This window comes from Citrus sinensis, chromosome 6, assembly GCF_022201045.2.
Source record: "Citrus sinensis cultivar Valencia sweet orange chromosome 6, DVS_A1.0, whole genome shotgun sequence".
NCBI lineage: Eukaryota > Viridiplantae > Streptophyta > Magnoliopsida > Sapindales > Rutaceae > Citrus > Citrus sinensis.
This window is the reverse complement of record NC_068561.1, coordinates 4,870,201-4,893,659: the sequence shown is the minus strand read 5'-3', so window position 1 is coordinate 4,893,659 and position 23,459 is coordinate 4,870,201. Positions and strand designations below refer to the sequence as shown.

Sequence of the window (23,459 nt, the reverse complement as noted above, 5' to 3'; positions counted from 1 at the left end):
AGATCATCATGGGATTCCAGCCTATGACTCCCAATGCCATAGCCTTGACATACAGAGGAAAAAGCCCAGCGACTCACAAGCTCACCCTCGAATGACACGAGGAAGCGGACATCAGGTGAGCATATTTCGACAAAGCCACACGGAAGATGAAAAAGTGGGCTGATTCAAGGAGACGCCACGTCAAGTACAAGGAAGGCGGCCAAGTCATGATCAAGCTCCTACCCCAACAATTCAAAACTTCGCAGAAAGTCTACAAGGAGTAAATGAAGCAATACAAAAGGGTATTTCTAAGTTGTAAGACATGTAAAAAATGTATCGTATCAACACTGACTTTGGTTAAGACTCAAAATTCATTCGGTCTTCCATGTGAGTCTACTGAAGCCATACCATGGGGATGCGGAAGACCTAAGTCGAGGTGAGTCAAGACGTGCCCTAACGGTTGTTGTAACCGCGTTTGACAAAGACATGGAGTACATCCTTACTGATCAAATAATCTAAAGAAGGGGTATACCGGCCTACAATGAGTACTTGGTGAAGTGGAGGAATCTCACCAAGAGCGAAGCCACTTGGGAATGCAAAGAATACCTATGGCAATTCGCAAAACACATCCAAGTTACAAGCACGAGAACGCAACAAGGACGTCGCAAGGATAGGTAGGGGAGGAATGTCACGGTCTGCTCAAATTTGCCGCAAATGGGGGCTAAATTGGCGCACACGAGTACACTCAGTAAAAGTCTGCCCAATAGTAGGATGCGCTCGACAACAAAGTGAGCTCAGCAATAGGCCGCCTCATACTACTAACAAATTGTGGTGCGCTTAGTAAGCGGGCAACCCATAAACAAGCCTAGCCCAATTTCTAGATTTCTCTACACCTTATAAATAGGTAGATTTTTAGGCAAGTTGCATGAACAGTCTAGACCTAGGGAGCAACTCCATAAATAGGGCCTAACACTCACCATTTTACTCACCACCACACCATATACACACAACACACCTAGCACAAGCAACTCAAGCACTCTTGTAAAAAACTCTTGTATTTTGGCCATATTGCTCTTTCTTCTCTCTAACATTTCCGCAATCATCTTGTTTGGCTAGCTTGAGAAGTTCAATAAGAGTCACTTAACAACTTTTGTGCTAGAAATTATTTAAGTGACGCACGAGCAATTCCTATTCCTATCAATTTAACTAACTGATTTTAATTTAAAAATAAAAATATATTTAGCTTTCATCAAGTGGCCAAAAAATGGGCCAAGCACATATGCTCACGTGTGAAGGCCATATACGTTTTGTCAATTTGGAACAGTGAGTATTTGGAAATACCTCACAAATTAATAACAATACGACTTGATCATGTTTTCCAAGCCATCTTAGGGTTGGGTTGAAGTGGTTGTGTGTAGTATTTACTTCTTTAATGGCGTTCCATACTTGTTGAAATGCAACACCTATAATGGCACCTGGAACGATTTCTATTCCTGCCATTGCGAATAAATCAAAGAGAGTTTTCGCTATATATAATTTTTTTTCTTTTTTTTTACAAAAATTGTAATTGCTAGACTTCTTGCAATCTTGGATTTATAGAAGTTAATTTCTTCAAAGACACGTTAGAAAGAAAAAAGAAAGAATGGATAGAAAATATATCCATCTCCCTTAATCTTATTTGTGAAAATTAATCATTTCTCCTTAAAAGAACCACAACTTGCATCAATTATTTCATTGTGCATTTCTTAGTTTCTTTCTTCAATTTAATCATGCATTTCTTAGAAATGGTCTTCATTTGATCACATCATATTCTTGGAAACTTTCCTTCCGAGTAATTAAGAGAGACTAATTTTTCCTTTTCGTGTTCCAGCTTATATTTCAATTTTCATTAAAAAAAATAATTTTATTAAATGAAAGTAATTTTTTTCTTAATTTCTTTTTAATTTTAACTAAATTAATTTTCTTTTGCTTTACCAGTCGTGTTCGTCTTGCCGCCTACTTTAATTTGTTGATAACTATTTAAGATTTGCTACCGGATGGGTGGATTCTTCTTTAATTTTTAGGGTTAGGCATAACTTTTTAATTGGTCCCCATATTTTGGAAAAAAAAAAGAAATCCCAGGTATCATTGTTGTTGCTTATTAATTAACTGATTTTTTATAATGGAAAATGAGTTACTTTTATTATCTTCACGAGCAACTGTAAATATTTCTATTATTATTCATGAAGGATTAATCAAAAAGTAAAATTTAACTTTTTCTTTTAAAACTAACATTTGATGCATAATAAATGTGATATTTGAATTTTTTTAGTTTAAGAAATACCTTGACCAACTGAGAATTGATGCTTAACACTCTAGACACTAAAGAGTAAAGAGGAATTTAACCCACAAAATAAATAAGCTGTTTGGGACTACTGATAACTGGTATTTTACTTGTGTATTGGCACAGTCAACAAACAATAGAATCTTGAACAAATAGATTAGTGAATATTCCCAATCTTTCTTATTTCACTTCTTTCAAAGATATTTTTCCATCAGTAAATCTTTATGAATCGAAATATTGGGATCCTGCAAAATCCTCTTAAAACCCCTTTTTTAACTATACCTAACTTAATACTAAAAATATTCCTTTTTTAAATAAACAATATTTTCATTGGTAAGTAAATGATGGAATCCCTCTTTCCTCTCACTTCCTTATTCAAGATCAAATTCAAACTTAAACCAGATTCACACTAATGATTGCTAATCATAACCATATGCAAAATATTATTTGAGCAATAACATTTAATAAAATATCAAGCCAATTCTCGGTTCTGCACATAAAAAAAAAACAAAACTCTTGATTTTTTTTCTTCTTTATCTAAGGCATCAATATAAAATGACATAGAAAAAAAAATTACTAATTTATTAAGAAAATATCATCCTGCAACCTCAAAGAAAAAAGAAATAGACTAAGCAAAATAATAAAGAAAAAATTTGAAGGAAAAAAAAGAGAGAAAAGAAGACACTATTCTAATTAAACCTTTTTTTTTTTTGCAAATTTTGGATGTGAAAATTGAATAAAGTGGGGGAGAGAGGGACTGATTTGGGATAATAGTGACGTTATTAGAATGTGAACCTTCAGATTTTTTTTTTTTTTTAATCGCACATCTTTAGAATGAGTTTTTTCAAAACTTTCTGGGGTTGTTAATTACACAATGCTATTCATAATTGTCTTTAAATGTAATTTCAATGGAATAAGGGTCTTATGAGATTAATTAAGGGATGCCAATTGTCCTACTCAATCTTCATTTATTTGTTTTAAAATCTATTTGACAGTCGGAACAGTTGAATCATAAGGTATAATATGTAGTTGCTTAAAAATAGATGAGTTGTGAAATGCATCTGTTACCTCATAAGATGGAGAAATAAAGGAAAATGAGGATCCTATACTGGAAGATGAAATTAAAGTAGCTCAAGAATCGGAAAAAGACAGCATTCTAAGTGAAGTCTATAACGATAAAATTAAGGTTGTGGGAGTACTCAAGGATGAAAATTAAAAGCTGAGAAAGTATATTGCTAGAATAATAGTTAAGGGACAGCTGGGAAGAAAGGAAATCGAAAAAGGAAAGGTGATAGAGAAACAACAAATAATAGAGACAGGCAAAGGGAAAAGAAAAGAATTGCTGCTGTTGAAACGGCGTCGTTTTACTCAATTTTCGGGCTTGACTCGGGGTATATAGCGTGCACATATTATTTAATTTTTTTAACGTTAATAAATAAAACCACGATTGAATGTTATGCCTTAGCACAGCATAACATATTCCCGGGAAACAAACAGTAACATAGGAAAAAAACCACCTGCCTGCCACATAATCTGAATTACTCAAATCAAATTTCAGCGTCAATGAGAGTAGCAGGAGCAGCAACTCTAATTTCAATCCCTTTAAAACCTTCAAAAACAAAACCCACAAGAATAATGGCACTGAATTCCAGCAACAAGAACAAGAACATGAACCCCCCCACCGTGGCTATGGCTTCCTTAAGTGGCAAAGAGAATGAAAAGAGGAAGCTTCCTATATTGCTATTTGATATCATGGATACGATTGTTCGTGACCCATTTTACCATGACGTCCCTGCCTTCTTTGGGTAATTTTCTCTTTCTGGGTCTGTTATTGACCACTTTTGTGCCTATTTGTTTTCTTGTTTTTCTTTCTTGATAAATACATTACTTTTTTTGAAGCGCTTAAATTACCTAATACCCACATAAGTGCTTCTTTAGGAAGCACCTTCAAGTGCTTTTCTTATTCAAAAACCACATATAATTTCTCTCAAGCACTTTTCGAAGTAATCATTAAAATTGCTTCTGATTCCAAAAAATGTTTTTGTGTATATGAGCAAAACAATACTAAATAGTTGTGAAAGCATTTTTGACTATTTGAAAACGCTTTAAGTGTTGTGTCAATTTGTTCTTCAGATTTTACTACAAGTCGTTTCCCTGGACTCAGAAAATGAATCATTTCCCAATTCATCTTACATTTGGGATCTGAATCTCTCAGTTAATGCCTTATTGATTAGTATGATTTGGGTATTCAATATCTAGCCAACATTCTACTTATTTTTACTGTTCTTTAATAATAAGTGTATGTTTGTAGTTGTCTGGAGCAGTTTCGTATTAATGTAAAGTCCTTGGCTGTTGCTGTTGTTATATAACCAGAAGTTGGTATTTGATGTGGCAAACTGAGGTTAATGTATTTATAAGAGGCAAAGTTCTTCGTAGCTTTTGTGTCCAGTTGCTTTACCTTGCAATCGGCTGAAAGGTATTCCAAGGTTTTTCTCTCAATTTTTGTGGCTCCTTGGTTATGTTTACATGAAACCACCTGCCATATTAGAATTTACTGGTGGTAAACAGACTAACTGTTTCCTATCTGTCCTGAATTGGTTTATATGGGATCTGATTTTTAGAGGAGCATTTTGTGTTCTCTATCTAATTTCTAGAACAGTGGCTTGAGGAGTTTTTTTCTCTGGGATTTTGTGGTAGTTTTCAAGAAAGATCTTTACTTCTATGACTTCCTATATCGGTGAATTTATTGTTCATCTTTGCACATAGATGTAGATTTTCTAGTGGGCTAATTTCATGGATTATTCTGTTTCCTTGCATGTCTATTCTTGTCCTTTTTTGCCTCTGGTTTCCAGTTATCTTTAACTTTTAAAGTCTGAAATAATGAAATTGAAGTTTTTTGCTCAGAATGTCTATGAAGGAACTGATAGAATGCAAGCATCCAAATGCATGGATTGAGTTTGAAATGGGGATGATCAGTGAGGTATATACCGTACCAAGTTCTAAAGACTGTACTCCCTTTTTTTTTTTTTTCAACAGCAAGAATTCAATTTTCAGTGAAATTGATTTAGGATTGAGGCATATTTGCATTGATAAATTATTAATGTTGGATTTATAGAACTTTAAGTAAAACTGTCATTAAGCTACTATAGTCAATTCCCCCTATAAAATTTTAAAAATGATAATATGATTTCGCTTTGTTGCCTTCCTATGATTGTGGAATAGTGGTACAATTGATTTTTTAGTTTGTTGTTTTTTTGTTCTCTTAATATTTGAAGTTAAAAACTGCAATGCGATGCAAGAGGACGTTGGAATTTATAGTGTGGGTAGATTTATTTATCATTAGAACATCAATACATCTCGCATGATCTCGAAATGAACTATTCTTTTTGCTTTTTAAGTTTCTTTTGGGTCCCTGTCAAATGTGTGATCCAAATGTATCTTGTCTTCTTGCAGATGGAGCTAGCTAGAAAATTTTTTAAAGATGGAAGACCTTTTGATTTGGAAGGTTAGTGAAAATTTCTTCATATGAGCTTCGACAATTTAGTGCCTATCAGGTGACCTTAGAACAAGATTTGTGGATGTTCTTACTAAATACTTAGATTCAGTAGCCTTGTAATTTATAATAATATAACATTGTTGCTTTTTTTGTTTTTTACACCTTCATATTAAGGTAATCCAGAAAAAAAAGGTTACATTTCTCTTCCTTTAATACCGATATTTCAATTTATTACACTGACAATCTAAGCATTATATCTATTGAGGTTTTTGCTAGTCATCTTTTACTTGTTTATAAAGTTTTATGCAGCACGAATCTTGTGTGTTATAATGTGGAGCTAGCTAATTCTACTCCTCTGAAAGTTTCGGTTATCAGATTCATGAAACCAAATCCAGCATGTAACCTCCATTGTAGCCCTCCCTTGAATGTGCTGCATGTTTTATCCCATAGCTCTCTCTGGTTGATCTACCATTACAATAAATCTTATTGTAAAGTTATGGTATAAAGAGAGATTAAGGTGCATTATATCTCTTCTATGATAGTTTTACAGTGAATTTGGAGGAACCTTTGTAAATTATTATTATTTGTCTACATAGTGAATATATTTCCTCAATAAATTCTGCATCCACCGAATAGCCGAGAAATATGAGGCAATTATTTATAATTTAAGCATTTATTCCAGAAAAAATTTCTTGCTTATACGGTAGGCACCACTTTCATTTTGGACTACTCCTTTTTACTTGGTAATTGTCTTGCCTACATCAGAAACAACTTTAGAATTTCTTTGGTGTCCTAAAGTCTAACAATCAGGTCAAATTGTTGATACAACTCAAACGTGGTATCAGACCATACCGATCTAAAAACTAATTAGAATGGTAGAGTTTTCTGGAACTCTGTTTATGTATTCTTGAATAAGCCTGTGTTTTTTTTTTGCCTTTTTTTTTTTTTTTTAATTCAGATGTCATTGCTTTTTTGGAGAAATTAGTAACTTCAATTATCCATCCTTTCAGGACTTAAAATTTGTATGAAAAAAGGATATTCTTACCTGGATGGTGTCGAAGAATTGCTGCATGAGTTAAAACAAAACAACTATGAGATGCATGCTTTCACTAATTACCCCATCTGGTAAGATGAAATTGGCGTTTTACTGAAGTTTTTTTGGTCTTTCTGACAACCTTATTAATTTACCCAATGACTTTCTTTTTTGGCCTATTTGATTATATGTGATAGCTGTCACTTAACACTTTTATTCATGTTAAAGTTACTTTAGAAAGTAAGCATCTAAATCACTGTATGTTTTCTGCAAAGTGTGGTCACGTAGCTATCTTGAACATTGCTGTTAAGAGTAATTTTATAACAAGAGAATTTGGACGAGCTAAAACTAGGAAAAAAAAAAAAACCCACAGATTTCAATATACTATAGGACAAAACACTGCATTGGAGTGTGTGTTTTTTTGCCTTTTAGTTTGTCACTTTAAATTTAAAAAAAATGAGAGATTCCCTTGTTGTGAAGAATTATTTTAGCATGAAATACTTATATCAAGTGATGGCCCATCAGATGAAAGAAGCTTTATCAAATCAGTGCCCTTAAGATTGGAGCATTTTTCAATATGCTAATATATTGCTTTTCCAGATGCTTCAATTCTGGAAGTTTCTTTTCTCTTAATATATCTGAAGAATTGGGAACAATAACTAACAATCTGATGCACTTTGGCATGGTTAACTATTTAGCATTAGCTACAAGAAGGTGGGTTTCTGAGAACACCCACCACCCGTTGCCTTTCCGTTTTCAGAATCCACGTTGCATTTATGATGTTTCTGCTGTTTGATTATAGTTCGAAATATTTTTAATCGATTTAGATTCTTAACTTGTCTTGGATGCAATACTCTTTTCTCTCATTTTATCTCAATCTGGAATTAAATCTAAGATCCTGTAAAGTGTAGGTGAATTTGTAACCAAGAAGAAAATTCATTGCACAAGAATAGTGTCATTAATAGAACTTTAACACTAAGATTCATTACTATCAGCATTCAATGCTAAAATTTCAGAGCTGAATTCTAAGTTTTATTAAATAGATGCTTCGGCAGTAAAATGGCTTATCAACTTTTTTTCAAATTTTTCTCTTGTAGGTACGAAATAATTGAGGACAAATTAAAAATCTCAACCTACTTATCATGGACATTTTGTTCATGTGTTATTGGTATGTTCAGTAAACAGTGTTTGAAGGTGTTTAGACCCTCTCTCTCTCTCTCTCTGCCTTCGTTGTTCATATGTATATGTTTGTGTTCCAATGTGGGTAAATGCTGGAGTGTAATATTTTTATTTTGCATTTGTTCTTTCTGCTCAACATTATCCACAATTTGCTATCTTTTTATTGAATTTCAACTCCTTTTGTATGAATTGAGGTATTATTGGCCAATCATTGGGTTATTTACTTATTTATACTGGAGATTCATGCATAATGTTATCTTTGTTGTGTTAATATTGCCTGATCTTAGGTTCTGGCTATTTTTATACAAAATAATCTCGTGATCATTAGCAAATATTGAAATCGTGTGGCTCGTGAGAATGAATTCAGGCGTGAGGTCATTCTAGGCCCCATCATAATCAGTCAAGTCCTGCATGTCAAACGATGGTCACTTGGCTGCTTGAGATGTTTTATCTTCTCTTATACTGTTGACATATTTCATGTTTAGATGAAGTTGAGCATAATCTGTACTCTCACCTGTGACTCAAGATGTCGTAGTTTTCTCGGTTCAGATTATGCTATTATGATTCAGGGAGCTATTTGGCCAACTTTTAAGTTTTAGTTCATGTTTTACTTCAGATTTGCTGACTGGTGCTAAGTATCATACATTATAAGAGTGATTCTCCCCTATTTTAGTGAACACGTTCCATGTGATTTGCATCTGTGTTTGTTTCTGTCTCCCTCTGCATCTCTTTTGTTCGCTGGCATGTTCAATCTCTGTTTAGGCTTAGTCCACATGACAACCTGTTTGGCATTGGTCTTGCTTGTGAGGGGACTTGTTGTAGCTCAATCCTGGGGTCAAGCAATAGCATAACAGAGGATACACAATGTTGTCAGCATGGTTCATGTGAGAAGTGATCCTATTTTTTGTATTGTTTCAGGAAAGAGGAAACCTGATCCTGATCTTTATTTGGAAGTCCTGAGACAACTGAAGGTTGATCCAGCAAATTGTATTTTCATTGATGACAGGTAACCTTCTGTTTTCTCTTGATTATGTTGTTATTGGGACAGAATCATGGTCTCATAATCTGCTCTAATTACTGCTAGAATCAGTCTGCTGATAATGTTCCCCAAGATTAATATTTCCTTGACATTAAAAGCACAGAGGTATTGATAATGTGGTGTTGAGGAAACCAGGACTGATGGTTTGAGTAAGAGGTGGCAAGTTTTGTAGTTGTTTTACTACCCCTAGTTAGAAGTTGAAAGGGTAAATGTGCAAGTGTTGATTTTGTTTCCTGCTAGAGTTAACACTCTTAGAACTTCGTTCATGATTGGCGTAGATTGCTTGTTCTCGTATTGAAAATGAGGTAGTATATGATTTAATATTCTATATGTTTATGAATAATTCATAGCTTTGGACTGACTCCAGGATAAGAAATGTAGAGGCTGCGGTGGAAGTTGGCATAGTGGGTCTGCATTTCAAGAATGCAAATTTGCTGCGGGATGATCTCTCTCAAATGGGGATCAATATTTCAACGGATGAATGCCAGAAAAAGTCATAATCAATCGTATGTCGCGGAAGAACCAAGGTTCAAATTTCATTTGCCTTTACTTTCATTATATCATATTCTTGTGGACAGTTTTGTCCCGACAACTTTAGGCCTATGGCCTTTTACATAATCACAATTGTAAGTTTTAAACCTCATTATTAATTAATTGGGTTCCTCTATGATGCTGTAATTGTTTTACAATATTAATAATGTTTTTAATTGTGTACCATTAGATTTGATCAATGGTACACAATATTTGTAGTAAAAATAAAAAATAAAAACAATGGTAAACGGTTAACATGGGTGGAAAATTTTGTAAAATAACTATGACCATCCTTAGAGTTTAAAATAATTTCACTTAAATAGCATATTTTATTTAAAATTATTTTTCAATACTCCTTTAAATTTGAAATGTGATAATTTTTTTTAAATAAATCTTCTAAAATCTATTACCATTAAGTATAAAATATAATGGTAGGTTATTTAATACAAATCAAATAAATAAGTTACAATTGCAAAATTTATATATGATATAATAGTAATAAATAACACAACTAAGTACATATACTTAAGTAAATATCATAGTTACATCAATAAATTTATTGTTGAGATTGCTTGTAACATAAAAATTACTTAATCACACATGTTTTAATAAAATTTAATATCGTATATTAAAATACTCATTATTTTATATAATATTAAGGGTCATTATATAATTGATAATGAAGTATGTATTATTTTTAACATCCATTTAACATACTTATTCTCTGAACTTTATATTTATCTTACAATTAATATCCTTACATGGTAGTAATTTTAAGTTTTATAAGTCTATATATTTTCATTTTATTTTCAAATATCACTTTGTTAATTTCATAAAAGTTAAATCTAATATATATTCCTAATGAGCTTTAGTTTATGAATCATGAAAGATTATTTTATTGATATCCTTTGATTGTAATTATAAAATTTTATGTTATTAAGAATCATTACTTTTGTTATGATAATTAATAGTGACAATAAATAAAATATTGCCTCCAATAATATTTACGTGGGAAAAAAAGTGAAAGAAAATAATTTATATTTTTAGATTTTTATTGACATGGTAAGAAATTATCTCAGCCTTATAAAATTTAACTTTCACAAACTTGTTTTCATTTTATTTTTAAATGTCACTTTGTTAATTTCATAAAAGTTAAATCTAACACATATTCCTAATTAACTTTAGTTTATGAATCATGAAAGATTATTTTATTGTTATTCTTTGATAGTAATTATAAAATTTTTATGCTACGAAGAGTCATTACTTTTATTATGATAATTAATAGTGATAATAAATAAAATATTACATCAAATAATATTTAATAGACAAAATGAGGAAAAAAATCATTGTATGTTTTTATATTTCCATTATAAAGATATGGTTTGGGATACTTTAACTTAAAATTTTGGCACAATATTTGAGCCACTAATATCTCATAGTCTAATAGTTGATATTGAAAGTCAAAACTACATTTCATAATGTTATATCCTCCACCATTGAATTGCATGAAATAAATAGTTTAATTTTTTGATAAAAATTTAAATCAAAATATTTCTTACTCTATAGTTATATAAACATATATTTTTTTCAATAATAATTGGTGAATAAAATATTTCTCATTTGTTGTGACTCATATAGTTTATTGCAATGCTTTCTATTATCATTATTGTTTATGTATTAATGGTCTGTAATTAAATTCATACAATACAACTTATTACAAGACAGTGTTAAATAACCTACTTGATATTATATTTTATACTTAATGGTAACTGATTTTGGAAGATTTATTTAAAAGATATTATCATATTACAAATTTAAAGGAGGGGTGAAAAGTAATTTTAAATAAAATATACTATTTAAATGAAATTGTTTCAAACTCTAAGGGTGGTCACAATTATTTTACAAAAATTATCCACCCACTTGAACGGTTACCATTATTTTTAAATTATTTTTTAGTATAAATATTGTGTACCATTGATTAGATCTAATGGTTCACAATTAATACATTATTGATGCTGTAAAAAAAATTACAGCATCATAGAGGAACCATAATTATATTTATTGAATTTCACTAAATCTCCAGAACTTCTTGGCCTTGATTTTTCCAAGTTATATGTATTCCTATAATTTGTTTATCAAATTTTGATTTATAACAGGTTTCTTTGCAATTTTTCATGAACCCAATGCCATTGCCAAATTCTCAGTTGTACAACAATATAATGATTTGTAAAATTAAAAACAAAAGTTAATAAATTAGTATCAATGTATCTTGATCCCTTGTATTTGTCATGATGATTGTAAAAGAAGAGAAAACAATTTTAGTTTATTATTTTGTGCTTTTATTTACATTGTGCTCAACCCTAAATTAAATCATATTCCATTAAATTTACTCATGATTAGGGATGGTAAGAGAAACCCGGCCGGACTTGAGCCCAAAATTTCAGGTCGGATCTAAACTCTTGGGTTGGGCTTGTGCATCACATAAGATGTCCGAGCCTAACCCAAAAACTTGATAAATGTTTAAGAGAATTATATATATATGTATATATATATATATATGGGGCAAACACTAACTTACTGTAAGTTACAACACACACAAAAATATGCGTGAACAGTTCTGATTGTTGGGTCCCATGTAATTTTTGTGTGTGCTGTAACTTACAGCTGGCTGTAAGTTAGGGGCTCCCATGTATATATATATTGTTTATTTAACCCAAAAATAGCACATATTAAAACTTTTAAATCCTCTTATCTGAACTTTTAAAGTGAATATAATAAAAACAAAATTTTACAAATTATGAACTTGTAAAATATGATTAAAAAAAATTATAAAAAAGGAACAGAACAACAAATTTGCATTTTAAGGGCCGGCCTAATCTTGTGATTTTGCCAACCCTAGTCATGACTTCTTACCTCCCATGCAAGAGTTATCTTTTGCTTATAGATGTTGCATTTGGTTGATAAATCATTGTTTTTTTCATAGTTATTTTAATTTGAGATGATATTAAAATATCAAAATGGGTAATTGGATAAGCACAACCCGAACTTTCATGAGTTGGGTTGGATTAGATTTTAATAAGGAATGGTGATATTTTTTACCCCCTTAATTTATTTCATAACATCTACTTTTTAATTAATAATATTTATTATAGAATTGTCCTTATTAAAAAATAAAATAATTAATAATTAATAATTTTTTCTTCCCTCTCAAGCTCTCCATAAATTAACTTCACAATTCTATCTTTTTTTTTAATTGATTTACAATTTGAATTAAATATTAACTCCTTACACTACTAGAAAAATGGGCTTTATTAGTATCAGTAATTACTTTTCTTGATACTTATTAATTGTGTCAATGATGCTCAAGCCAGAACACACTGATACTAATTTTTAGTGTCAGTGATTATTGTGTCAGTAATTAGTGTCGTTATAGTATCACCTAAATAATGACACGATGGTGTTAGTATTTGATGATATTATTTACACGTCAGTGATTTATGTGACTATAGTATCAAGAGCACACTGATTCAATAACATCAAAAGTTATTATTGTCATTTTAAATATTTAGTGTTAATATTTAATGATATTATGCTACTTTTGGTTAATAGCATATTTTTATTTTTATTTTAATTTTCCTGCTTGTTTTACAATCAAAATAAAACTCAAAATATATTAAATATACCAAATCTCACAACACAATTCATATAATAAACATCACAATACATCACTTACATTAATATAATTTAACTACATCATTGTCTAGAAAAGAAAAATATAAGTACCAAATTGAGTTTCGACCAGTTCTAAACAACATAATACAAAATTAAGTTTCATCAAACATTAACCTACAAAATTAAGCAGAAGAATGTCATTGAATATCCACACATGGCTTCATTTTTTTTCCCACCTCCAAGTACATAAAATCAATTAATACACTTCAAAAAATAAGTCTTGGATATTTGGAAACAATATATAAAGTGCAATAATTTTTCCAGTACACTAATATTAATTTGAAAGAATTTTTGTTTTCGAAAATTACATGGCATGCTTATCTAATGAAAACCTTATAAATTAACAATGAACATATGTATTAATTTGAAAGCATTTAGCTTACAAGTAATCTTGATCAATCTTAAATTATTGGAATGTCCTCTAATTGACCAGCAACTGATGCTCCACCTATAAATTAGAGAGACATTTATAAGAAACTGTGGCAATCTTAAACAAAGAAATGTAAATTTCAAAACTGTGTATAAAGAAAATTACATAAATCTAGTAGTGCATTCCGCATATTACATGATCATCTGGAAGCTGGTTCTGCCCAATCAAATGTTCATCACTTAATTAATCTAGAGAAACCAAAATTAAAAAATAAAAAATAAAAATCTAGCTACCACTTTTCCAATCACTATTATTAACCTCTCTTAAAACGTAAGCGAGTAACAAGCAGTAGAAGATGGACGAGTAAAAGTAGATATTTAGAAGGTTTATAATTAAGCACTTATAATAATAATTCAGACAAAATCCCAAAATTGAAACAAAAGAAGCTTTGAAATTAAAACAAGAGAGGAACAAGTTAGATGAGCCATAATGACTTTTTAATTAGCCAAGCTAATTCATAAGTTAAGTAACTAATAAAAATTAAGACTTAAATTAAAAATGTCTTCATTTTGTTTAATATCGTATAAGTTTTTTTTTTCTCATGTATAAAGCATATTTAGAGGGAGAGCTCAATTTTACAACCTACTTATGAATTAAATTGTATCCACACAAAAGGGAGAAAAAACACCAAGCTAAAGTTTTAATTTAAAAGAATGTGTTATATATCTCTATGTGTGTGAGTCTGCATTACAGAGTTAAAAATATTCCTGTTAGTTTTGTTTACTAGTACTGTTGACGAGGGAACAAATCTCTTTTATCATGGATAATATGTAGAGAGATGAGAGAGTAGTGTTGTGTTATAAATATTAATTGTCAAACAAAATATTATTTCTTAAGAGATCTAACTTTCTCGACAAAGTGCTCAAAAACCAATAATTGTCAAGAAACACGTTGACCGTTGATAAGGCTTTTAACTAGATGCCTTAAGCAACATCTTTAATAAATATTACTTTTTCAGATTTCAATAAGTTGTAGTTGGCAAAACAAAATATAACATTTAATCATTAAATATTATCCAAGTCCCACCCAACAAAATAAAATCAAGGAGCATTAACAGAGGTCAACTAGCTCCCACCGCCATGAGCATATTTTTTACAGTTTCTTGTGATTATACTTGTTACAACTACCATCTCATAGTTATTGAAGAGGTCACTTTAGATTCAGAAGGAGAGGGGAAAAAAGTCAAAATTAGACCACAAAGAAGATAGTTCTCAGAGGAAATTAAAAAGGAATTATAAGACTCATATTATGTAAATGAGCGGCCTACAACACATCAGAGTTGCAAAATACTAAAAAGCTTGCAATAAGGACCCAAAAAAGAGAGAGAGAGAGAGAGAGAGAGACATAAAATTAGCATCTCTAAAAAAATGTTGAATAATAGTTTGAGAAATATTTCTTTCTCCTACTTTTCCATAGTGATGGGACTGGGAATTAAGATCAAGTAAAGAAAATTAGGCATAATTATTGTAAAAAAATAAAAGACCATCAAAACATAGCAAACATACAGAGATCACCAACAGCAAGCATGGATATGAAATTAAAACAACTAAACAAAAGGTTAATTATTTTAGTAAGTAGACTGAACTAACCATATGCTTTTTGCCACTATAATAACCATAAGAACCTGACAGTCATGAACACCAAAGCTTGTGATTTTTTCTAGCCAGGAGCCCACCTGCACTGAAGTCCATAGGTACAACAATATCCAAAATAATAATAAAAGCCATGATGGAGTTTTAAAAAGTTCATAATTCGGTTTTAGAACAATTAATGGATAAACTTAAAAATTTGAAGTACACCAATCAGTTTGAAGTACTTCATACAGCTTTCATATATAAAATATAAATGTGAAATAACATGTTCACAGTGGAGACCAGTCAGCTGCTGGAGAAACTATTACCTTGCTTTACATATACAGAGCATCCCATGCTCATTATCATGGAATGGTGTCCTACTGTCTACTACTCAAAGTATGGACTATTACACAAGTACCGATCAAAGCTTTTGTTCTCAATCTTAAAACATATCACATAAAGTTCAAACCAAAAAAAGGGCCAACTCCTAACACAATCCACCAATAAACTCCCCTTTAAACTTCCATCATACTATGGAATGACAAATTGCTGCGAACTCTAAAATAAAAAGGCTCAACAGAGAACAAAAACAAGAACTTATTAATCAGGTAGCTAAGCTAAAACACATCCAATTTCCATAAGCCCACATAGGATCCTCATTTATAAAATAAACCCCATTTCGCTTAAAGCCTCAAAGCCACAAGACTTAAACAAGAATTTAAATCAATACGTAAAGAAAAGTGCGACCTTCCAAATAAACATGAATTTCTCAACATTGGCAACAACCCAGAAAATTAAAATTACAAAAAATAATCATAAGCTAAAATAAAACAAACCTAGTAATTAAATTGACAAAAAAAATTAAGTCATTACCAATTGTTAAAATAAACCTCTCTGCCTTTAAAGTCGTTGAAATCCTCCTCTACAATTCTAGGCATAGGCGAACCTTCTATAACAAACAAATTAACTAACTTCTCAACAATTATCTCAAATTCAAGCAAATGGGTTTCGAGTAGCGAACAAAGAAAGTGAAATTTGAGCAGGAAAATAAAAAACGCCGATGAAAGAAGCCTCATTTAGGGTTTCGCTTTGTTTTTCGATTTGGGGAAAAAAAGAAAAAGGAAAGAGAAGCCTCAATTAGGGTTTCGCTTTGTTCTTCGATTTGGGGAAAAAAAGGTTTCGCTTTGTTTTTGATTTGGGGAAAAAAGGAAAAAGGAAAGAGAAGCCTCAATTAGGGTTTCACTTTGTTTTTCGATATGGGGAAAAAAGAAAAGAGAAGCCTCAATTAGGGTTTAGCTTTTCATTATCTGTCTGAATTAATTGAATTGAGTTTGCAAATGGACAACTGGAAACAAAAGAATCGAGAAGAGAAAAAGGGAAAAGAGAAGGAGAAAGCAAGATAGTGATAGGGTTTGGTTCAAATATTTGCGTCCATAAACGAAATAAAGTTTCCAAGTCTGGGTTATATTTTGCTTTTGTTATTTTAATTTTGTTTTTTAATTTATTAGCACTATTATATCTTAATTCTACAAGGTCCAATGGTGTATTGTCCATATGTTAAAGCTTTGAATTTTAAAAGTCCTAGGTTCAAGTTGGAGTTAAAGCAAATTTTAATGATTTTTTTTAATCTTTAATACTTCAATATCAGTGATCACTGATGTTTAATTTACTAACACATCAGTATCAATAATTTATGATACCTATTTGTTAAAAGCGGAAAATGGTGCATATGTACACAATTATTGACACTTTTTACTAAGTGTCAGTAACTAAGTGTCAGTAAAAGTCATTTTTGTAGTAGTGTTATTAAATCTCAAATTGGAATTAAAAAAATCATAAATTCTCACACAAATCAAAATCAATATCATTATAATAACAAAACCCTCCATCTGCTCCTATGATTTAACAAAAATCAATATTTAAGCTCATCATATGTTGGTGGAAGTGATGGATTGATGGTGACGATAATAGGTGGTTTTGGTGGTGATAAACTTTATTGTTGATAAAATTGTGAGAGTGAAGGATGGATGGTCACAAAGGAGAGAGAAAATAAAATAAAATACTAAGTTTTTGTTTTTGATAAGATAAATTGAAAACTAGTGCCTGCTGAGATACTCTAAGGCCTAAGCATATTTAGTTTGAAGAAATGAAAGAAAAGAGAAGGAGAAGAAATAAGTGAAGAGTAGATGAATACTATATCAAACTAAACAATGAAATTAATATTAACCTTATTTTTCCTATTTTTTCTTTCTTGCTCTTCTTTCCAATCCTCCTCATTTCTTCCAACCAAACATGCGGTTAGCGATAAAAATCATTACTCTTTTTTTTTCGGTCCAAGGGCACCGTACCCTTTTTTTTGCCCTTATCCAGACCAACTGTTAAATTATAATGACTCTAATCCGACAACTAGGGTTTTGAAAGTGAATAATGGAGTGAACTCCGCATCTATTCTAACTAGTTTTAGGGTGCTGTAAACCCTTACCGAAATTGGTTATATCAATCGATGTACATGAGTAATTTCTTAGCTCTAGGTAAAATTAACTGAAGCCGCAACGCCATGTTAGTTTGGATTTTTCAAGTGGATCACAGTGTCTTGTATTTCATTGTGGTACCATTGAACAAAACAGAGCAAGGGATCGCATAAACTACGGGTGCATTTGGGATTGAGGTTGGTAAACATTGTTAACATGTATATGTTCTTTATAATGATTTTGATGATAACAAACTCTGAATGTTGTTGTTGGAGCTTTTGTTTAATAAATAATTCATTAAAAAGTCGTATAATATTGCCCTAAAAATATGAGTAATCATTAAACTTTAAACTAGGAAAACATCTTCTGTAAAATATGATTAAAATTGTGAATCTGGAAACAAACGGTGAACTGTTATCTTTGAAATGATTAACCGATAAATTCCAGAGAGGAATAAAAGGCTTAAGCTTTAACTGGTTAGCAAAAACGGACAAAACAAGTTTGCAGAGAAGGTTACTGAAATTAAACGGCTAACCGATTATATCAAATGGTGAACCGATAATTTCTAGAATGTCAATTCCATGCTAACCTTTAACCGTTCAGCAAGAACGGATAGCAGAAATTTGTTTTGTAGGTCTCTGGAAATTAATAGCAAGCCGATAGCGGTAAACGGTCAACCGTTTATTTGAATTTCAGCTCAACGGTCACTTAGACCAGTCAAAACGGTTAACTAATAACGGTTAACAGCATCCGTTTTTGCGCAGAAAGTCAATAATGACTAAATTTCAGCTCCAACTATAAATAAATTCATTCAAATTCAAATAAGGACTTATCACAACGTTATCATTGATCTTATAATCAAGGATACAATCTTCATTGAGTTTTAAATATATTCTTGTTTTATTTATTCTCACAATTGGACATTGATTTGTAATCATACATTTTGAGTGAGAAAAACAAACTTGTAATCTTTGTGTGAGTGATTGTAAGTGTTGGGATACACTTGGGTTAAGAGATTGGTGATAATCTCTTGGTGTAAAGGTTGATTGACACCTTAGAAGTCAATTGTATGAGTTCTTGAAGCCTTGACTAGTGGAATCCTCAAGCCCGGTGTGCTTGGAAGCATGGATATAGGCGAGGTTGGCCGAACCACGTAAAAATCTTCGTCTTTGAATCTCTCTTGCTTTATCTTTTTATATTTTGATTGATTGATTTATTATTGCTTTAAATTCGTTTAAGATTTCCATCAAGATTTATTTTAGTATTGCATAAGTTTTAGAATCCCAATTCACCCCACTCTTGGGTTGCTTAGATAATATTTCAAACATTAGTTGCTGCAGCTTGAAAGTTATGTTGATATGATTTTTCACTTGTATAATAGAAAATTTATTATATCTTTAATAATTTTATCAAAATTATTATTTAAAATTTATATTTACTACATATCATTAATTTTTGTTTCATAATTATAATTTTTTTCTATAATAACTGTGATTAATATGAAACCTGTCATTTAATTCTAATATGAAACTTCTGATGTAAATCACCAATTCTTCGTAATTTAGTTGGTGGGAGGTTAGAGTTTGTACAACTGATAGCAAAATTGGGGAGTACAAAGCATTAATTTTCGAAAAGAATGCCGGGCTTTTTTCTCGAAAGTTCAGTAATCTAAAAGAAATTTTTAAAAAATATATTTTGGCTTTTTTTTTAAAAAAAATCTTACTAAGTCCATGTGTTGAAATAATATTCTGCATAATAATAAGTTCCACAGTAGCTTAGGTGTTATTAAGTTTTACCATGAAATGTTCAAAATTAGGGATTGGAAAAGTAATATTCCGGCAACTAATATAATAAAGTCCATGGTTAGCATTAAGATGGTGAGGTGTTATTAAGTTTTACAATGACATGTTCAAAATTAGGAACTAGAAAAGTAATATTCTAACAACTAATATAAATAAGTCCATAGCTAGCATTAAGATGGTGACATGGAGTAACGATACATGCTTACCCTTCATTCCAGATCCCCTTTATTTATTTTTTCCACTTTTTTTTTTTTGTTTTGGGGATTGTGATGTTAATGATATGTATTTGTTTTGTTTTGGAGTAGAAATGTAATTACACGTTGCTATGAACTTTAGCTTCATTTCTGAAATTAAGTAATAAGCATAAGTCATGTGAGATTAATTGATAAAGGTACTGAAGAGGTTGATGATGGTCAACTCATTGAAGGAAGAAGAAAAAGGAAGTGCCGCAATGGGTTCATAAGATATTTGTAAGCTTTGTTAATGAATTTATAAATAAATTTAGTAAATTGTTTAGGGTTCATTAATAATTATGGAGAAGTATAATTATGCAGCCAAATGATGATATTGCCGGGCGTGAGATTAAGGCAAAGGATGGAATGGCTTGCATAACAAAAGAGGTTTGTGAATTTGCACGGTATAAATTAAATATATTGGTATTTACAAGTAGTGAACATGTAGTTAGTTTTTATGGTTTACCATAATTGTGTTCTAGATTCAGAGGAAAATTAATAGAGGATGAAAGTAAGGATTGCCATGCGGTGTTAATGGGTACAAATTGGAAGCAATAGGCATGATAATTGAACGACTTCGATGATTCATGAAAATTACTTGGACATGAGCATTGCTCACAGATTTATTGGTTTGACACAAAGAACTGCTAATCTTTGTTAGCGCCGAAGAAAAGGAGATGGGATTGGATTAGGCAAAGATTGACCTCGACATTGAGAAAGATCATTGAACAGCATTTTATAGGGGGTTGGTGGCCGACAGTGCAAGATGATAATGGGATAATTATGGGTGTGGAAGATAGTGTTCCCGCTATCTATGAGGGAGACATATAAAGAAAGTTATGCAATTGTGGCTTGTGGCAGACGTCAGGAGTTCCATGCCCTCATGCTTGCAAGTGCATTCTATCTGAGGGTGAAAACATCGACGACGTTGTTGACAAAAAGTGGACAAACGATTAATATAAGGCTATGTAAGGTCAGGGGATGAATACAATTCCAAAAGAATTTGCATGGAGGTGCAGGTTTTTGCTGTTTTGCTCCCTCCTCAGAGTGCTACCACAACTGTAGACTGGAAGGGCAGGATTGTAAGTAATTCAAGTTCCACAGTATCTGACATATCTGACCATATTCACCCTAGACGAGAGGTAAATTTACCCTGCTTTTAATCATATATATTATCTGCACTACGCATACACTGGACATTGTTCTGAAAATCAAACCATAAATTAACAATTTCTAATAGTATAGTAGTTTTCAGTACAATACATATTCTTTCAAAACTCTTGCTGCTGCAAATGACTTTATACGGCTACGATCAAGCAGTAGTGATAACGAATTAAAGAGAGTTTGTTAACCTGTTATTAACTGAATTTTCATTTATACAATTTGCAGGCCTGTAAAAGTGGCTCAATATAGACAAGCCTAACTAAAAGGTAGCATATTGTCCCGGGCCACTCAAATTTTCCAGCCAAAGAGGCTAAATTGATTTGATTCCAGAAGCTTCCAGCACAATTTAGCGCATTCTCATCACTAGCACATAGCTAGGAATTCTTTAGAATTTGCTAGAGACTTGTAACACATTGCTTATACATATAGTTCTCTAGAACTCACAAGGCATTGCTAGGCATGAGAGCTCTCATCAATCCTTGAGAACTCTCAAGACTTAAAATATTCTAAAATTGGGCAAGCTTCCCTATAAATAGCGCTTAGCATTTGTCACTTGAACACACAACAAGCAAGAGCAACTCAAGCAATCTTGTAAACTCTTAAGCTCTCTTGTATACATTCTTGTGAATAATATACTCTCTTTTTGGCTATATCGCTAACTCTTCTCTCCAGCTCTTCCACAAGCGTGCTTGCTTAACTAGTCAAGAAATTTGATAGGCTTACTTAGCAACTTTCGGACAAGAGTTATCTAAGTGCTGCACGAATTTGATGCACAAAATACTCATTCTGTGACAAAATGCTATCTCCTCCAAATTGTTTGCGTGATCTTTTTTGCTATGATTTAAGACCCAAGATATCTCTCTATTGGATTACAAACAACGACATCAAAGAAACTCCACCGACCAGGAAATTTAGAGTATCTTTGTGCTCCATAGATTCAGTTATTCACAAAAATGAACTACTTGTAGTAGGTTTTTTTAAGCATTCATACCTATCCAATCTATCAATTTACAAATTGAACTTTTATAGGTCGAATTTTTTAGAATTAGACGAATTGAGTGGATTAGTCTGTATTCGAAACACCCTTAAATTCCAATGTATATAGTTCATATCCTTTCATGCTTAGTTAAATTTTTCTTTGATTAATGTTACAGTATTAGTAATTTTATTACTTGTTATTCACTGCTACAGTATCCTAGAATTTATGCCATTTGCAACAACAAAATTGCATATGAATATGATGTGCAATTTATTGTTCCACACAAGGTAATTGCTCCCATAAATAGTTGTTCCAGCTAACGCCTTTATTAATAGAGTAATGATACAGCCACAAACTCTTGTACAAACTTATTTTGTACAAACTGATGTGGCATGATAAGATTGGTTGAATTAAATATCACTTGGCCCGCATGATTTGTTTTTATTAATTTATATTTTCATTCAACCAATCTTATCATGCTACGTCAGTTTGTACAAAATAAGTTTGTACAAGAATTTGTGGCTGTATCATTACTCTTATTAATATGACCTGCACTCCCAGTTTGCTAAATTTGCGACGTGGCCACTTAGCAGCTGCAAGATATTGAACCTTTCCATCGGACGGTGACTTCATTTGCAAGACAATTCAAGGGGTACGGTGCCTACGGGGTAACATAGCCACAACCCCATTTTTCAACTTGCACCATATTGCTGATTTAGGTGGCTTGAGTGCGAACCCAACTCAATAGTTCTCACTGCTTGTTAATAGTCACCTTATTCTGGAAAAAAAAAACTAAATTAGGTTAATGCGTGCCCTTGTACAAATATTGTTTTTTCCAATATTATTGTTTTTTTCAGAAGAAGAAGGTTGATGCAACATGATTGGTATAAAATAAACCTAACTCCCCCACCTCTAGGTTTTGAAAGTATTATTTAAAGATTTTTCTAGTCGTGTGAATTTTTAATTCTTCTAACCATATGAATTTTTACAAAATTGATAATGTAGTTGTTGTAGATCATTGAATTTAATGTTTTAATCTTCACCATTATATTTATTTAGTAGATGAATAATTAATTATTAAATAATTAATAGGTAATATTCAAATTGTTATTAATATGTAGGTTTTTGAATATAACTTTATTTTTAATTAATTAATTTCTAAAAATTAAGTATGTAAATATAAATATTAGTTTGGATGTGTGCATGATAAATATGAATTATTTAATATTTAACAATCCATGTTACTAGTGATCCCTTTTTCCATTTATTTTTTTTAGAGATTTGTCATTTATAATGAATTAAAACAAATTTTGAATTCTTAGGTTATTGATTGATTAAGATTGAGTCGAATCATTTATTGAAATATTTATTAATCTAGTAAATTTTTTTTTTTGGGTGAAAGAAAGATTTCTGAATTTGTCATATCTCAAGGGAATGTAATAAGATGGCGGATATTCTAGCTAAGTTTGCTCTTTGTTGTACTAGTTTTCTTGG

General features: G+C 31.3%; 1 protein-coding gene and 1 long non-coding RNA gene across 5 annotated transcripts; both read left to right on the top strand.

Annotated features, from left to right (window-relative positions):
* The first annotated feature begins 3,721 nt into the window (after positions 1–3,721).
* LOC102616076 (flavin mononucleotide hydrolase 1, chloroplatic) lies at positions 3,722–11,905 on the top strand. 4 transcript variants are annotated; one of them, XM_006491701.4, is made up of 8 exons: positions 3,725–4,107; positions 5,207–5,282; positions 5,756–5,807; positions 6,809–6,923; positions 7,929–7,999; positions 8,929–9,016; positions 9,417–9,576; positions 11,737–11,905. In XM_006491701.4, the coding sequence occupies exons 1-7, from the start codon at positions 3,866–3,868 to the stop codon at positions 9,547–9,549; spliced, it is 777 nt and encodes a 258-aa protein (XP_006491764.1). In that variant the 5' UTR covers positions 3,725–3,865; the 3' UTR covers positions 9,550–9,576; positions 11,737–11,905. The 4 variants fall into 4 exon arrangements, with proteins under 4 accessions (XP_015389890.1, XP_006491764.1, XP_006491763.1 ...); XM_015534404.3 differs by lacking the exon at positions 11,737–11,905 and having other exon boundaries at positions 3,722–4,107; positions 7,929–8,025; positions 9,417–9,716; XM_006491700.4 differs by lacking the exon at positions 11,737–11,905 and having other exon boundaries at positions 9,417–9,716.
* Positions 11,906–19,767: 7,862 nt separating this feature from the next.
* Positions 19,768–21,445, top strand: LOC112495896 (uncharacterized). The gene is made up of 3 exons (XR_003062301.2): positions 19,768–20,209; positions 20,305–20,964; positions 21,212–21,445. It is a non-coding gene; the product is annotated as an uncharacterized LOC112495896 (long non-coding RNA).
* The last annotated feature ends 2,014 nt before the right edge of the window (positions 21,446–23,459 follow it).

What these genes read in the sequence shown, in the direction of transcription:
- LOC102616076 (XM_006491701.4), top strand. Translation starts at nt 3,866, where the DNA reads ATGAGAGTAGCAGGAGCAGCAACTCTAATTTCAATCCCTTTAAAACCT. An exon ending in GACGTCCCTGCCTTCTTTGG is followed by an intron (nt 4,108 to 5,206) that starts GTAATTTTCTCT and finishes TTTTTTGCTCAG; the next exon opens with AATGTCTATGAAGGAACTGA. An exon ending in AAATGGGGATGATCAGTGAG is followed by an intron (nt 5,283 to 5,755) that starts GTATATACCGTA and finishes GTCTTCTTGCAG; the next exon opens with ATGGAGCTAGCTAGAAAATT.